Below are 17,366 nucleotides of genomic sequence, written 5' to 3' on the forward strand. Positions count from 1 at the left end.
TGAATTACTGAGAGAATTCAGGGAAGTTGTAATTAATAGAGATGTTAAAATCTACGTATTGTTTCAGCCTGTTTCAAGAGCAGGTTATTTACCCTGCTTGCTGGAATGTCTGTGCTACTTATGTTGACTTGAAATTGCATGTTATGCTGTAATAATTTGACATGGGGATGTTGGTTAGCATGTGTTATACTAATTAATAACAAATAAATCCCTGGAAGTTACCCAGGGATTGTAAAATTAAAAATACATTTTGAAGAAATACATGGAAACTTTAAATATATATATATTTTAAAGTCAAGCAAAGGCACAAGAAAGAGTTAAAGGTCTTAGCAAAGTTTATTAGATTTACTGTTGCTGAGATTTGACTCGAGGTTTACATTAGAAAAGATAATCTTCCAAACCTGTCAGACAGTCCAAAGTATGTTATCCTTTTTGGTAGTTATGTCATCCAGTAGCAATTATATCTTACAAGACTGTTCATTGTTTGAAGGGCTCAAAAAAAAAAAATTGGGTTAATCCATCTTATTAAATGGCTTCACTGTGGCTGTAAACCTTCGTATTTTCATTTGTTTTGTTGGGTTTTTTGGTTTTAACACTCAACGCTTTTATAAGGAGTGTTGTTACTTGAATGTTTTACAAAGAAGTGGTGTGATATAATTGAAAGCAAAGAATACCTAATATGCTCTCAGATTTATACTACTTATTGAAAAAATACAGTAGCATATGCTTTTAGTGACGTAAATGTTATACAGCTGAAACAGCTAGGGCCTGATCCTGAAATCCTAAAGCCAACTGAAGTTTTACCACTGATTTCCACAGAATATCCATTATTGAATGAGATCTTTCATTCAACTCTGAAAATTTTTCCAAGTCTATGTTCTGGGAAATGTGGGGGATTCAACAGTAGCATTTTCTTGCAAACCATTCACATGTAGTAGAGATCATCGACTCCGAAGTAACAAAATAGTATAAATCCTTCTTTTAAACATGACTTTGCCCAAAAGTAGTGCCATTCTCTGGGTTAAAAGTTGTTTGAATATTTTGTACTTCATTTAAACATTGCAGAAATAATTTACAATTTCTCCAGTGCTGTTATTTTTCTGAAGCTGTGATAGAGTGGAAGTCAAAGTACTGCTAAAATTATTTAGATAAATGAATTTACTGTAAAGAATAACTGATACCATTTGGTTTCTTGTGGAATAATGATTTTCATGAACAGTTTTCCAGCCAGGTAGAACCTAAGGAACTATATGCCTTATATATATATATATATACACACACATACACACACACACATTTCCTATGCAAGGTACTTATTAAAAAGTATGTAAAATGGAGCTCTAGAGACTGTCAAATGTGAATGGCATTTTAAATACAGAGAATTCTGCAATACTGAAAAAAAAAAAAGAATGTATGAGCAGTGACATTGATATTTTAAATTTCCAGTTATGCAGAAAAAATATAGTTGTTTCTAAACCAGCAATGAATAGTAGACTCTCCTAGTAAAAGGAAATTAAAGCCAGTTCCTCTGCTGGTTTTCTAATAATGTAAGAGAAATTAAAACAGTGTCCTTTTTAATAATTTCATCACATTTTCTGCTTAGTATTTCTCTTGCTAACTTACAATAAGAAATACAGTAAATTTTGCAGTAAACATATTAGCCAAGAAAATTTATTCCTGTGTTTGGGAATCTACATTTGCTAAGTCTGATATTTCGTGTCCTTCAAATTGATACATCCATCTGATCTAAAGATCTTTATATTGAGTTCAAGAAGTAGTTCATTACTTGAATGTTGTGTAAAGGTTCTTACCCACGGAGCTCCGCGGGCTGCAGGCGCGAGACAGCTGTCCGCTAAGTGTACACCGAGAGGCTGAGGCTGTGCCTTCACGGGAAAGGAAAACGGTAAAGCCAGGTTAGGGCTGTGGCCAAATCAAGAAATTCCAGGTTAAGGGTTGCCTGTGCATCCTTCATTACTCCCCTCGTTTTACGTTAATATTGAACTGTAATGCGTTGTTTTTTCTATGAAGATGGTACCTCAGCATGCTGAATGGATAACACTTGCTTAATTAAAAACTGCGTCATGTTTCATGTTCTTATTCCTGCACTCCCCACCTCACTGATAATGCAGCTCTTCTACAAAACAGAGGTATGGCTCCGAGAAGCAACGGCCTCTGTGCAGCATTGCCGTGACCATTGCCTGGAGCAGCTTCACGTTATGCTCTGGAGAGCCCGGGCTTTGCGCACGAAATTGGTGTGTGCTCATTGAGTAGCAGCTCCCGGCTTTGTACTTCTGTGGTGGGTGTTTTATGTTTTCCAGGGATGCAGTCCCTGTCTCTTAAAAATCTGGGTGAAGGGATTCAGTGACACCTGTTTGTGTGAAGTTGAGAGCCTTTTTGCTGAGGTACGAGCTGGCAAATGGTGCACAAAACCAAGGGCTCATAACTAACAGGAGATTTGTTGGTAAAAAAATTTTGCATTTATTTCTGTTTTAGAGAAATCAAGTGATAAATGAACTGCAGAGTAAAACCTGTCAGAGTCACCTGGCTGACTGCTGGGCAGGGGATGTTGGCCCCAGCGTTACCTACACACCAGGGAATAAATTTCCAGAGGAGGTAAAGACTTTGGAGCTGAAGGAGATGGTATAAGTGTGGAAAGGTGCAGGCGTATGTGCCGGATGGGCCGTGGTCTGTGCAGCCGTGTTGCTAGCCGGGATTTTCCAGGGAGCTGCGTCCTGCTGCCAGGCCGTGTCAGACTTGCAATGGGTAGTACTGACTGTACAGTGCACGTGTATGTGTGCTTGTAGCTTCTTTGGAGCAGCAGCCTTACCGTAAGTGCCAAGGAAGTGCCGTTGGCATGTCCAACGCTGGATTGGCAGCAGTTCGGGGTACTCTTCAGTAGCACTGTGGTCGCTGCATCTCAGGAACTGCAAATGCTGGTAGTCCTAGACTATCCATCTGGACGGAACTTCCACACAGAAAAAGAGAAACTCTGAAAAACAGTGCTTTTGTTAATATTTATTGCTCTATAAACATTGCTGATAATGCTTCTGGTAATGTTTATTGCTCTGCATAAATTGTCCTAGATGAGAGGGCTCAGGAGACATTTGCCATCTCAGCTGTGCCTGTGAATGCTGTGTTTCCGATGGCCTCTGCGCCGGACAGACAGACAGACACAGTCTGGCTCCGAGTCTGCCGATTCCTCTCTCCTAACAGTTGTGCAAAGCCTCATGCTTCAACCAGCAGAAACACTGCACTTTTGAAATAGAAGTTGCTTTGAGCTTCCGTTAGCTAAAGACTTCTTGCTGAGGTTTTTCAAGTGGTGTCCTGCTTTCAGCTGGGATAGAGTTAATTGTCTTCCCAGTAGCTGGTACAGTGCTATGTTTTTGAGTTAGGTATGAGAAGAATGTTGATAACACACTGATGTTTTCAGTTGTTGCTAAGTAGCGTTTAGTCTGAAGTCAAGGATTTTTCAGCTTCTGATGCCCAGCCCGTGAGAAGGCTGGAGGGGCACAAGAAGTTAGGAAAGGACGCAACCAGGGCAGCTGACCCAAAGTGGCCAACGGGGTATTCCATACCATGTGACGTCATGCCCAGTATATAAACTGGGGGAAGTGGGGACAGGGGGATCACCAGTCGGGGACTAACTGGGCATCGGTCGGCGGGTGGTGAGCAATTGCATTGTGCATCACTTGTTTATTCCAATCCTTTTATTATTACTATTGTAATTTTATTAGTGTTACTATTACCATTATTAGTTTCTTCTTTTCTGTTCTATTAAATTGTTCTTAACCCACAACTTTTTTTTTTTTCCGATTCCCTCCCCCACCCCACCGTGTGTGGGGGAAGTGAGTGAGCGGCTGCGTGGTGCTTAGTTGCTGGCTGGGGTTAAACCATGAGAAGTTGTCAGTGATTTGGAGTATCTCTTAGAGATGTAATTTTCAGGATATGCTACACGCCAGCCTTAGGTTGGGACCCAGAAGCAGAGGTAGACCCTCGGGGCATGGCAGCATGAAACTCAGCACACAGCCTGTTCTTCCGAACAGCGATCCACTGGGGCAAGCGGTCCGCTGATCCCTGCTGAAATGGCTGCTGCTGGCAGGTGTGCTCCCTCCGCTGCCTTGCAGGGCTGCATTTTTTTCCCCCAACTTTCGACCAGGTGGAGCAGGCAAGTCCACTGGCCTGTGATACCTCCGAGCCCCTACTGATCCCCTCTGATCTCCAGTGATTTCTCAGAAAGCGTGATATTTGTAAGTGGCTCAGTGGTTAAAATGTTGATAACCATTTTTTACAGGTGTGTTGCTCACCTAGGGTTCAAGTGCAGGGCATTGCACAGCCTCTAGTCGACCAAGATCTGATGCCTCCCGAGATCTATTCACCAACACCACGGCTTCGCAGCAGGACCAAATAGCAACGTGAAACAAAATCAGGGAGAGATATGTACGCACATGAATGGCGACAGCAGATCTGAGAAGGAAACCTCGTGCCTTATCTTGGCAGGGTGCTTCAGCGGTGGTTCACGTTTGCAGTTACGACTTCTCAGCTGTTGGTAATGTTGCCCCCTCTGACCGGGCTGCAGCTGTGTAGTTGTCCGTGTAGACTGTGAGATCTTTAGAGCCTCAACACCGCTTCCTCACCAGCCTGTGTGCGGTCAGCGCCGTCTCTTAAACAGTCGTGCCTCCTGCCTCTTCAGCAGAACAGTGGCCGCTGGCTCCCTTGGCTAGACACGTTATCCCAAGCAGCCTATTTACGCTGGAAAGCTGAGCGTTATCACGGTGCTGTACCTCTGCAATTAAACACGCTGCTTTCCTTTTGCTTCTGCTGGCACCGGTGTGACTTGCACTGATTTCACAGTGAGGACTGCCTGTAACTGTTTTTTGTTTTCACAAACCAAAGATGACATCTTAAGTGGCAGGGGGTGTGGGGACAGCCAGGCAGGTTGGATAATTCTGCCCTGAAATAGTGAAAATAAAAGGTTGAGCTTTTTAGCCTTGCAAGGGAGTGTCTCTGCATAAAACATCTTTTGTGAATTTTACCCTCTGCTTACGTTACTGTTGTTGGCTTTGGGCTGGATGGGTATAGGAAGAGGCAAGGAGTGCAGGGTTTGGGATACGCTTGGTAAAAAAAGGCTCCATTTATCGCTGTGAAGAACAAATGTATTCTGCATTCATCTTTAATAAGCTAAAAACATGAACAACCATAGAACAGATTTTTTTTTTTTTCCTGGTTAAAAACCGTAGTTTATAAAACCAAGCAAAAATGGAAGGTCCCAAACAGTAGATGTTAAGGTGTGTTGCACATGTAACCATGAGATATTCCTAATGTGTACAATAACAGTGATTGTGTCTGAGTTTGCATCCATAATCTTCCAGAGTCTGATTTAGCTTTTTTTCTAGAAATCTGGCAAGGAATGTCACTTTTCTTTCCTTCCTGCTCCAGGCATAAAACCACAGATGTGTCAGTGTGGAGCGTGTTACATCCAGAGGTAGGGCAACAGAGTCCCTCTCCCCTGCGGCTCTGGAGACAAGAGGGACTGGTGTGGCCATCCATGTAAACCAGGATAGACCCGCCTTGCTGTGGAGCTACCAGGGCTTCTTGGGCAACTGGGACTTGTCAAGCCCTCGAATTGCTGGCCCTGACAGGTGGTGGAAGGAGACCTTCCCAAAATCAAGGACCCTGAGGTTCCCAGCTTGTCAGAAAGTTCTCGACCCCGTATCTGATCCCATGTGATCCATGTACATTAATATTAAAGATACACATCTATGTGGGATACACTCATAGCGTATTGGAGATAACAAATTTGGAATGCTCATCTAGGAGCAATTTAATTGTTATGGCAGTCATAAACTGTTATTGTATTTTCTCTTTTTCATTTATCTTCTAGGGGAGCAGCAGTTGTATGCTTTGCTGGTTAGAAAAACAGTAGGTTTTGTACCTTTCTTGGTGCTAGGTTTACACCTAGTGTGCATCTCCTCCAGCTTGCTGTGGCTTCTACACAAAGTAAATGACACCTTCAACTAATGCGTTTCGGTTTTTTTGTTTCCCAGAGAATATACTGAAGTGCGGTAAGATTTTCACGAAACTGTAGAAATATTTTCCAAATCCCAATAGGAAATGGGATAATAGGAGCCAATGTCCCATGACCGTGAGACACCATCTTGTTGTGACCGAAGTCAATGCTGAATTCTCCTGAGGGAGATGTAGAAACCTCCTGGACCTTGGCTGCCGGCAGCTGCACCGTGCTCCAGCCGGAGATCATATTTCCTTTCAGGCTCACCACTTAGCCATTGCCTTATGCCCTACAGCACGAGGACTGTTTCCAATTTTATAAGTTCTTTATCTTGCTCCGGGAAGGTCCGAATGTCTGCGTAGATACCCGCTGCTTTTTTGAGTCCTGCTGAGCTGTTGTCTGGTTTCTCATGCTATCCAAATTTAATTTTCTTTGATCTATTTGGCAATATAAAAAGGATCTATTTTATGCAACTGAGAACAATTCTGAATAAAAGTGACTGGAAAGGAAAATATAAAAAAAAATTTAGGGCAATAATGGAGAGGCCTTTACGGGAGCTCGATGAGATACCTGTCCCCTTCTCTCCTCTGTAAACAGGAACAAGTCCTCACAAAAGACAGTTTTATCAAACTCATCCCACATGAGCTAAGTGTAAATAGCAATAAAATTACATATCAAAAACATGGCAAAAAAGAGAAAGGGAGATGGGTCGCTTTAAATGAATAGTGGTGAATTGCAGAGAATGCATAAAGCTGAAAGAAACCCTGACAAATCTATAATCAGAAGTGCTAAAGCCCCTAAGTACATCAGGGAGGATTTATGAGATACCAGTGATCAGACTGTCAGTAAAGGCGCGGGATGGGCAGGAGCGTTCAGTGCATCCTTCGGCTCTGCAAAGGCACTGGTGGCTGTATTCACCTTTGCTGCAAATAATGAGATACTTCCTATGCCAAGCAGTGTGGGGGTGGCATGGGATACCTGCCGGAGAGGATCAGGAGATACCAGCATAGCTGTTGTCACTTAGTGTTATAAAGAATGGGTTTTTTTTCAGGCAAACTTGGTCTTGCCTTTGGCTTAAATTGACAAAAATAGTTGTTAGACATTTCAAAGGCTGCGTAGACTGCCTGTCATTAAAAATAGCTCTATACAAAATTTTTTGTAGGTGGATTAAATTGATTAAAAATTAAATGACAGACCACTCTCAATTCTGAGTCGTCCATCATGTACCTGAAGGATTGGGCATGAACTGATGATTAAATTCTGGCTGTTAAGTGCAAACCCTGGCTCAGGAAGTTCCTGAAAACCTCTGTTTTCTTCCTAAGGCAGTGTCGGTGGCCCCAGCCAGCCCTCTGAAGCCTCTGCAGCCACAGGCTTATTCTTAGCAACTTTCGCGTATGCTATTTGCTGTTGGATGACTTTTAAGTGAATTGATCCGAGCTTGGCGTTTCAGTGAGGCTGTGCCATCGATTTACAAGATGGCATTGTAATACAGTCAGGGTTTTCCATACTATTTCCTCATACAGCATGCAATCCAAAGTTTTATTGGATTTTTAATTTGATTTTTTTTCCCCATTCTTTGAGTAGAGAGGTTTGATTGAACATTCACTGATACTTAGGCCTTGCCCTGCTGGTTAAAGTCAAGCAGACACAGGAAGATCATCCTTCTCCGCTTCCAGCTTTTCAGGCACAGAGGCAATACTGTGGTTTGTGACGCGGAGCGCTTTGTCGGCAACCCTAACCTCTCCAAAGAAACACAACCTTCCCCTGCAGCAAGCAGTAAAAAGCTAAACTTTTGCCTCCAACCATTCCCGTTAATGGCTGTGCTTGGGTTTATCCCTTTGCTTTTAAGAAAACATTAATGCAAGCTGTGTTGGGAGTGCACTTGCTCCAGCTGGCTCTTTTTTTACAGCTAGCAGAGAGAGAGATGCTCCAACATCCCAATTTAAACAGGAGCCCAAAGTGAGGTGAGTGGGATCCAAATTTTCCTATGTAGCATGTGCCCTGGAGCACAAAGGCTTATGTTCCTTCAAAACATCCATTTAATACAGTTTTTTTAATTGTTTCTTCTTTTTCACCTCCTTATTAAAGTAAACAGGTTATCAGTGTTAGCAGCAGCTATCAACACCCCTTAGGTTTTATCATTTCTTTTCTGAATTGAATGCTCTGATGGGAAACTTTTCTTCTGATTTGTGATTTATGCTCCCTTTGCTCATACTTATCACGATTTGTGTTTTAATGACCCTAAAGCACATCCATGGCCCTTCCACAGCCGCACTTCTGCATGTGGTGATGGGTTTTCTAAGCTCTGAATTTTTGACCAAGACTTTAAGCCTAATTTACCCTCATTTTTTTATCTATTAGAGTAATCCCTTTATTTTTCCTCCAAGATTTTTGTTCTTTAGCAGCAAGTAATATTTCTCCCACACAGGCAAATCTGAACCCTTTTGTATGGTGTTCTATTTAGTATTATTCTTTTTAGTAAGTTGCTGACAAACAGCTAATTGCAGCAGTATTTACAACTTTATCAGATCTTATGCCCAGAGCAAAGGGGTTGAGGAATCTTAATGGTCCAAGTCCTCTCTTCCTGCACCGCTGGGGAACGCCAGGGATGCTGATCTGGATTTTCTTCCGCAAGTCCACGCAGTATCTCTCTGTCTGCTGTTTAGTTACCGACTTACGCCATTTTAGTGACTTTCTCACACTTTTCTCAGGGGGTTGTTGTCATCCTTGTTCTACTGTTATATGATCTCTCAGATAGAAAATTAGGACTTTTCCCCGCTTAATATTCAGAAAAGTGAAGGATTGCAGATCTTGCTGGCTTGTTTGGATAAAACCCCTCTTTTCCTGCTGCTGTGGAGGGAAATGGGTGATTTTGTCGTTGTTAATAGTCAAAAGGCAGAGCGAGCCCTCTGTCCACACAAACTGCTGGTACTCAACCGATGTTTGCGGGGCAGATAGTCTCAGAATAGCGTACGACATTGCGTGACCGCCGCCGAAAAGAGTTTTCTCGCGGTAATGTCGCCTCGGTACCCGGCCAAGTCCTGGCTGGGTAACGTGTGGGGCAGGGTCAGCCGCTTCCACCGTTGCTTGCTCTGTCACGTTTGCTGCATCCCGGCTCCTCCGCGAGACGCTCGGCCTCGTGCCTCCCCGGGAGCCGTGGCGTCCAGGGCGGGGAGAGCACCGTGTCCGCTCGGAGCCGGCTGGGACGGCAGGGCTGCCCGCAGGGGAGGGCTGGGGGGGCCGGCCTGGGTTAACGCTGCGGAGAAGCAGCGCTGGGGCCGCCGTGCCACGGTGCGGGCAACGACCCGCTGCCCTCCCTGGGCTGCGCCCGCAAAGCCGCTGCTCCTGCGGCAACGAAAGCCGGCGGGCAGGAGCCGGCCGCGGAGCACCGCTCGGGCCCCAGAGACCCCGTCAGACCGATGCTATTGCTGTCTTTTGCAGTCATATCTATAAGAAGAATCATGACGTGACCAAAACCTGGAAAGGAAAGACGGAGCAGCTTCTCAGAGTGGACGACCATGACTTCACCATGCGGCCAGCTTTTGGAGGTGAGAATAAAATGGTCCTCTTGATTTCATGCTCAGCTAATTATCTCACTAATCCTCTAAGTAAAAAAAAGGAAAAAGCCTCCGGCCAGATGCACCGGTGTGAAGGGAAAGGACTTGGGCGGTCTTAGGAGATATTCGAGGCAATTCAGAGAGGCCTCATCCTCACGTCATAGTCCTCTGTACAGCTCCTAGACTCCTCACTGTTGCTGAAGTTGGCTCTTTTTTTGGCCAGTGTTCCCCAGAGCTCACGATGGACCCTCCCAGTAAGTGTTTCACTCTGTTGAGAAGTCGAACAAGCTGCAGGTTTTAACGTTCGTTTGTAGTTGTGAAGTTGCAATGATCTTTTCAGCTGATGTGATCAAATTGCAAAGTAAACTCGTTAGGTGGATCACATCCCATCCTTGCTAGGAGAAAATGGAGTATTTTTGTCCAGGTAAGATCTTGTCTCAAACTCTCTAAAGCAACCAAAAGAGCAGGAGGGGAGGCCTCCGTCACCTTCACTTCTGTCTTCTGTTGTACCCAGTTACAGGAATGTGCTCACCTGATCTTTCTAGAGCCACTACTGCAGAGGTAAGAGAGTACCTGAATAAAAAATGTGCCGGAATACCGGTAGGGAAATCCCTCTTCTGATTAGATCAATAACCAGGCCTCCCCAGACTGAAGGACAGAGTTTTCTGCAGTTTTCACTGAATGACTAATATTGCATCCTTTGTCAATCGGCCTTCTAGGATGAAGTGCAACATCTCCCTGTCCAGAGGGTCACACGGGTATTTTGCATTTTGCACCTGGTCCATAGAACGGAGCTTCTCTGACCTGCCCGTTCCTGGTGTGGCTGGAAAGATGTTTCTCATCCCGCAGTGCAGACGTGCTGATCTGACATCACGGTGCTGTCCCCATGCTCACAATTTATATAACTCCAGAGCCCCAAATGTGTCATCACCAGTGGTTTGCCCCCAAACCCACTGTAATTTACTAACAGGTTGCAGTCCAGCCTGCCCATTGGAGGTAACTCTTTTGATAGTCAGTGGTAAACTTGATCTGCTATTTCTGGGGTTGAAGAGTTTGCCTTAAATTGTCCTTTGGGTGGAACATAGGCAAATCTCCCTGGGGCTGGTGTGAGCACATCTGACAAGTCCAGACGTGCAGCTGAGGCTCCGGGCTGAGGTCTGGGAGCTGGCGCTGGAGGCACTGGGCATGCCCGCTCCTTTTTGAATCGTCTGTAAAAGCGATGCTGAATGAGCTGCCCCTGGGCCTCTCACCGGCTGCAGATGGGTATTTCCTTGACAGTGATAGTGCTGCTTCACCCTCTGGTTAGGGAAAGGGAGATTATGGCTTATTGCTGGTATTTCCTCTCCTGCCGGGTTGCTTCTTTAGGAAGGTGAGCCTTTCAGCAGGGTGGATTTGGGAAGGAACCTGACCTCTGAAAGATGAAAAGACCAGGGAGCCGTGAGATTGGTTTCAGAGACTGACCTAAATCCTCTTGGCTCCAGGAGGAGTTGGTTACTATCAGGATTGTCCAGCGAGCCACCTTGTTGGCTCGGTCTCCTGTTTGTTTGTTTGTTTATTGGTCTTGGCTTTCTTTACCTGACTTTTTAGCCTTCTTTTTTCCATTCTTCTGTTCTGTCTGCAAAGCCTGGATCTGTGAGGTGCTGGCTGGATGTCCACTGCCTTCAGTCTGGCTTTGTTTTGTTGGCATGCTGCTCTGTCGTGGATATTGGTGATCCCACATGGCTTGCCCAGCACAGCAGTGCTTTATCACAGATTAACAGAATGGTTTGGGTTGGAAGGGACCTTTGAACATCATCTAGTCCACCTCCCTGCCATGGGCAGGGACATCTTTCACTAGAACAGATTGCTCAAAGCTTCATCCAAACTGACCTTGAACACTTCCAATGACGGGATCAACACTTCATTGATTTCGATCAACGCTTCATTGATTTGTGTCACTAGATTGTATGTTGTCTTCTGAAGGGGGATAGGAGGCTGCATGGTTTCACACACGTGAAGATGGACTGCTGATCTGGTACACTTCACCTTTCCTAACAGAAGACTAGATGCTGAGAAGTAGATACCATGCTCTGTTGAGTGAGTTCACTAAAGTGTACATAACACCCCTAAATACCAGGTATGCCCTCGCCTGCTATAAGCTCAGAGGGTCCCCCCCTACTTCCCAACCTGCAGATCCTCTGTCCTTCTCCTCTTCCCTCCCCAAGGCCTTAAAAGAGAGCATTGTGGAAAGCTCCTGTGGCCGTTTCTGAAGCAGTAACTTTTTCTTGGCTTTATTCTTCTCCCACATTCAGATAGGAACCACTACCATATAATAATCTGGCTGCACATACATTTTCCTCTGACCATTTTCACTCCTTACTGCAAGGCTGGTGCCTGAGCTGGAATTATTCCTTTTCACTCAGAGAAGAGAAGATAGTGTTTCTGGTGCTGAAGATCATCCCTGCTTGCCCCTGATCATGTTGGGAGGTGAGCGTGCCTGTTCTAGCGGCTCTCCTGGAGCAAACGAGAGGGGAGAAGCAAAGCGCAGAGGCAGGCTCAGATCTGAAAGCGCACAGGACCCCAGGCTGGCAGCCCTAGGACAGGTTCAGCACGCATTGTATGCAGCTGCAGGCACTGAGTGGACAGGATCACGCACAGCTTGTGAACTACGGCAGTGGGAAGGAGGAGAATCCCAAATGATTGCTGTTTGCCAGCTCATGAGACAGCAGTCGCTACTAAACTAGTCTCACTGAGGGTGGCCATCCAAGCTGTATTTTGTCATGTTAAAATGCGAGGGAATAGAGCAAGCAGAGAAAAACAGCCAGCTCAGAGAGAGAGTGCAGCTATGGGATCCTTATTTGTGTTGGTGACTCTAGGTTGAACAGAGTTGGTTTTAACAGTAAATGGTTTTCCCAGCCAGTGAAGTCAGTGACTAACTCTGCTCATCCCAAAAGGAAGGGATCTTCCCTTTGGCAGGCAAAAATTAGTGTCAGTGTCAGAGAGGAATTTTCTAGTCTTCTAGGCAGCAGAGAAAAGCCTCAAAGCAAATGCCCCCAAAACCTTAGAAACCCAAGCTGTTAAAGTTTAGGGTGCTGTGTTAGGTTTTCAGATTTTTTTTTTTTTTTTTTTTAAGCCAACCTCAGTTTTTGGAGCTTGGCTGATGACTTCTGAATGCCTGATGTGGACAGACTGGAAGCACTGATCTCCTCAGTGCAGCTGTTACCACTCTGGCCAAAATACCTGCTGGTTCCTGGCTCTGATGGGGTGGAATGACAGGGCTTCTCTGGGAGGAGATTTGGGCTCCTTCCCTTGACTTGGTTGGAGATAGGTGGGGAGCCACTGTGATTTTGGTTTTTTTTTTTCCCTACCTGGGTGTATGTCAGGGCATGATGCCTATGCTTTTTGGGGAACCTGAGGGGTTTTGTTCTGTTGTGCTGATGGTTTGGGTTTTGATGTCCAGTGTCACCACTGCACTGTATTTCTGTAAACAGACCAAATTTTTGCTGTTTTTATCAGTTTCACAGAGCCTGTGAGGAACAACTTTGTGCACAGTTCACGCCAAATAGACACACATAGTCACATGATTACTCTTCCAGTGCTAATGTAACTGCATTTTAATCTCCCTCTTGTCTTGTTTTCCCATGCTATATCCCATCATGGCATTAGGATACTCTAGAGCCTAAAAACTTGGAGTAACATCTATAAAACTGAGAAATATCCTAACAGCCTTCAGTGAGAAGGTGACTTTATTTATAAAGGAGAAACATGGTGTTTCTTTAATTTTCGTTTCATTAATTTTTGCTCAAAACCTCCTTATCTTGCAGAGCTACCTGGGACAAAGGTAAGATACTAGCAAAGTTGTGCTGAAGTTGCATGTGACAAGGAACAAACATGGCAACAGCTTTGTTGAGGCTCCAGCCTTGGAAAGCATGACTCTCACACATGGAGGTAGCTCCGGTGGTACAGGTTCTTGCACAGCTGCAGAGTGATGCAGTGTATTTTTAGTGACAGATGATAAGCCTGACGGAAAAAAAAAAATAAGGGAAAGAAAACAAAAGTCTGGTAAGAGGCGATCCTTTTATTTTCTCCTGTAATGTTATTCGTCAGGCAGTCACAGGGATTTGCTCTGCACTGTGAATCCTTCCAGTTTTTTGCAGTGGCAATGCCAATCAAACTGATGTGGTCTGACCTATGTAGGATAAAAAGGCTTTTGTACTGCAGAAGCAGAGTAGAGGAGCCTGTGGGATGTGTGAGACCGTACCTGGTCACTGCCCTAAGACCCTCTCTGCTGTCTAAGAGCAGCTCAAGCACCACAGTCTAAAGGAGAGTCTAGCCCCATGGCATTGCATTGGGCCTGTGATGTTATGGTGCAGGTGGGAAAGGCAACTCGGCTCTGGAAAACATAAATAATATCATAAGGAAATGGTGAGTGACATTAGACTACAAAGAAGCCCAGTACTGTAAATATGATGGTTCCCAAGCTTGGTGAAATAATGGGCAGCTGTTAACCTTCAACATTTTTGGTGGACCAGTCTACAACTTCACCACTGAACTTTAAGCTAGAAAGGGGTCTGCACCTGCTTTATGGCGACCAGGGTGACTCTTGCTGGTCTGCAGAGGACAGTCAGCAAGCTGTCAGCACAACACAGCCGTGACCACTGGACACAGCAGGCTGGGGTTATGCAAGGTGAAATGGAAGAAAAACATTAGAGAAAGGTGAAGGGTTTTTCAAGAAAAAGTATCTCTGTAAAGAGCAAGTGAGCAAGCAAGTGTTGTGTAAGTTGTTATTAACAGCCCAATAAACATGATTGTCTTGCCTGCTCTCAGCCCATTAGAGACAAGCTATTGGGTATGGTGGTAATGACAAAGATTTTTGCTTTGCTGATGCTCAAAGTAGCCTCCATAAGCTAAAATAGACTGCATTTGTTATGACCCTTAGGGAGTTATCTCCATGTCAGTGACCTTGCTCTAGCTAGCAGATGTTCAGGTATTATTTACAAATATTAATATTTAAGGATTATGTAAATGTTTGGTTTGCTGCCTTCCTTAAACATCCATTTTAAGCATTTCATCTATGACATCTCGTATTTTACAGGGAGCCTGTGAATAAGCAGCTTTAGTTGATACTTAAAATAGCTGTATCTTCTTTGCCGAGGAACAGCCTAATGCTGTACTTTTATTATATTTCTTCATAGCCTAATAGCCTAACATCAGCTGGTCCTTGCTGCCCTTTCTTGGCAGTATTTTTGCCAGGATGGATGAATGGCGGGGTGCCATTCATGAAGCATCAGTAGTTCACTTAGGGTTTGTACCAAGGGCTGGAATAAAACTTGCTTCTCCCTCAATGAGATGTGGAGAAACGAAGGTCTCTGCAGTCATGTGGCAGCAGATGAGCTTATCCTGGTTGTGGCTGCCTGGAAGCCGAGCTGCCCACACCTAAGAATTCTCAGACATACATACATACATACATTAAAAAAAAAAGAAAATAAATATACACACACACACACACACACACACACACACACATGCAGAAACACTGAAGACTGTTTTGCAGCTTGCAGACATGGGATCCCGTATGGACATTTGTGAGCCTCTCTGGGTGTGCGCAACATTATCTGGCAGCAAAGAAGTCTCAAACCTGCTTGTTTCCCATGTAGATATTTTTATCTCAGGGCCTCAGTCTGCCTCAGTCCTTCAAAGATAGATGAGGGGACAGAGAGACAGTCCAGAGAAAAACAATGCGCCTTTGAAATCACTGCCAAAGAGAAAAATTAAAGAGATATTGCAAAGCTTTAGTCTCAGAGCTGGAGTGGAAAACTGACTCCAGACATTTTCACAGTAGCATGCTATTCCCTATCTTCCAAAGCCTGCTGCACTGTTAAAAAATAAAAACCATGTTTGTGTGCAGTACCTGTTTTTCTGACTGGGAACTGGCTGGTCCTTTGCAGCTTTCATGCTGCTCCTCAGTGGGTGGTTTTAGGTACCGAGACACACTGGGACGTGACAGGGTTTAATGCTGGGCACCTTCTCAAGTCATTCCTGAACAGCACTTGTGGAAACCTCCTGGGTTCCCTGGAGGGGTTAGCTCCAGACCAGACGTGCCATGCAACCTGGGACAGAGTTTAGTATTCAAACCGGAGTTTTTGCAAGGTGAAACAAGCCACAAAGTCTTCTTGGTGTCTTGGTGTCTAAAATGGAGACTTGTTGTGTCTGTCTATTCTCCTTGTACAACCACTGAATGCAGATGCAAAGTGGGTCTTCTCTAAAGGTATTCTGTACAGCATCTTTTCTATACACGGCACCTAAGTCGAATGTGTAATGGCTTTCACCGAAGACTAGGTCACAAAACAGAGCAGCTCACTGCAGAAGAAAGAGAAATGAAGGAGCACTCTCACCACTCATTCTCAGGACACTGGGTTGTGAATTTGGCAAAGGAATGAAAACCTATAAAGCCAAAACCACCTTGACAGCCTGGTCCCTGAGTATCTTTTTAATAACACCCAAGTTTGATCTGAGGCAAGGACACTGTCTGCAGGAATTTACAGAAATAAGTTGTTGCTGACGCAGTTTCTGAAGACACTACCTTTACAGTAAGAAGATGCAAGGGTGCTCTACCATGTCACATGTAAATCCTGTGCAGAAATTGTGTGGCTAATGGATGCTGCCTAATAAAAGAGAGAAAGTAGAAGCACTCCTATCAGCCTCGGATTGTGCTTCAGGTCACTTACATCCTCTCTCAACATGCAAATATAAATATCTCCTTCAAAACAAAAATCTCCTGTTTCCCATTTCCAATTTTCATATCATCAAATTTGCTAGTGACTGAGTGAGTGTCTTAAGTGGGAGCTGCCGCTGTGCTGTGTCTGAGATGCAAGGGGAATAGTTTATTCGTGGGTTCATTTCTGTGTTGTAAGTGGAAGTCTGTGCCATAAAAGTCTGTGACGTTTATGAAGTTTTTTAAGAATCCAGGGTTTGCTTTCTGGTTGTATCAGTCCTGCTGAATTAGGATTTCAGTTCTGCAAGATATTGCTGTGGACAGTGATGGAGGTAATTGATGTCGATGTGTTTGCTGTTTCGGGAAGAAATGCTTCAGTTGAAGGTTATACAATTTCTCTCTAGACCTTGGTCTATAAATACTTGAGCTCATGTTTAATTTGAAAAATTCCATGAATTTGGCTGACGTTTTTCAGACACCCTAAAGTATGAGCTGAAAAGCTTTGCTGGGCCTGCAGTCTTTGAGCAAAGCAGCACTGCTTCCTCGTCTCAGCCAAATCCACAGCTTCCACATGGGATCCGTTTAAGTTCCCATCCAGCAGTGAACATCCTAGAGAGGAGCCTGAGCTTTGAGATTTCTCCAGTGTTACAGTATTCAGGTCTTTTCCTGCCTGTAATTCTCCAAGCTGATCCTTCTGGTTTTCCTCTCTCTGAAGAAAAAATGAATATTGATAAAACATTGGTTATGACAAGGAAAAGCTGGTCAATGAGGGCTTTGTCACTTTTAATGCTATAATCTAAATTACTTGTCCTCTGTCTACCTGCTCAATGTGTCAGATACCATCTCAGCTGTTCTTTTCCCTTCCCCTTCACGCTTTCCTCATCCTCTGCTCCCTCTCAATAAAAAGATTTTTTTCTGTTTGCTTATCCCTAGTGGCATTTGATGGGGAATTTGGCAAAGCATCTGGAGCCCCAGTGGTTCAACAGTATAGTTTCCAGGGGGACAGGATTAAAAAGCTAGCAGTTCCCAATCGACTCCAAGGATTAGTGAGACCAAAGATCTCTTGACATCTTTCTGTGACTGATCAACAGCCGTTTAATTCAATGGT

At 44.4% G+C, this 17,366-nt stretch overlaps 1 protein-coding gene across 1 annotated transcript in view; it reads left to right on the top strand.

Moving 5' to 3' along the window:
- Positions 1 to 17,366, top strand: part of GABRR2 (gamma-aminobutyric acid type A receptor subunit rho2) — a 44,668-nt gene that overhangs the window by 1,686 nt on the left and 25,616 nt on the right. The window contains exon 2 of the mRNA XM_030004186.2: positions 9,449 to 9,555. Coding sequence (XP_029860046.1) covers positions 9,449 to 9,555 — 107 coding nt within the window. The remainder of the gene's footprint in view (positions 1 to 9,448; positions 9,556 to 17,366) is intronic.

This window comes from Aquila chrysaetos, chromosome 2 (genome assembly GCF_900496995.4).
Source record: "Aquila chrysaetos chrysaetos chromosome 2, bAquChr1.4, whole genome shotgun sequence".
NCBI classification, from domain to species: domain Eukaryota; kingdom Metazoa; phylum Chordata; class Aves; order Accipitriformes; family Accipitridae; genus Aquila; species Aquila chrysaetos.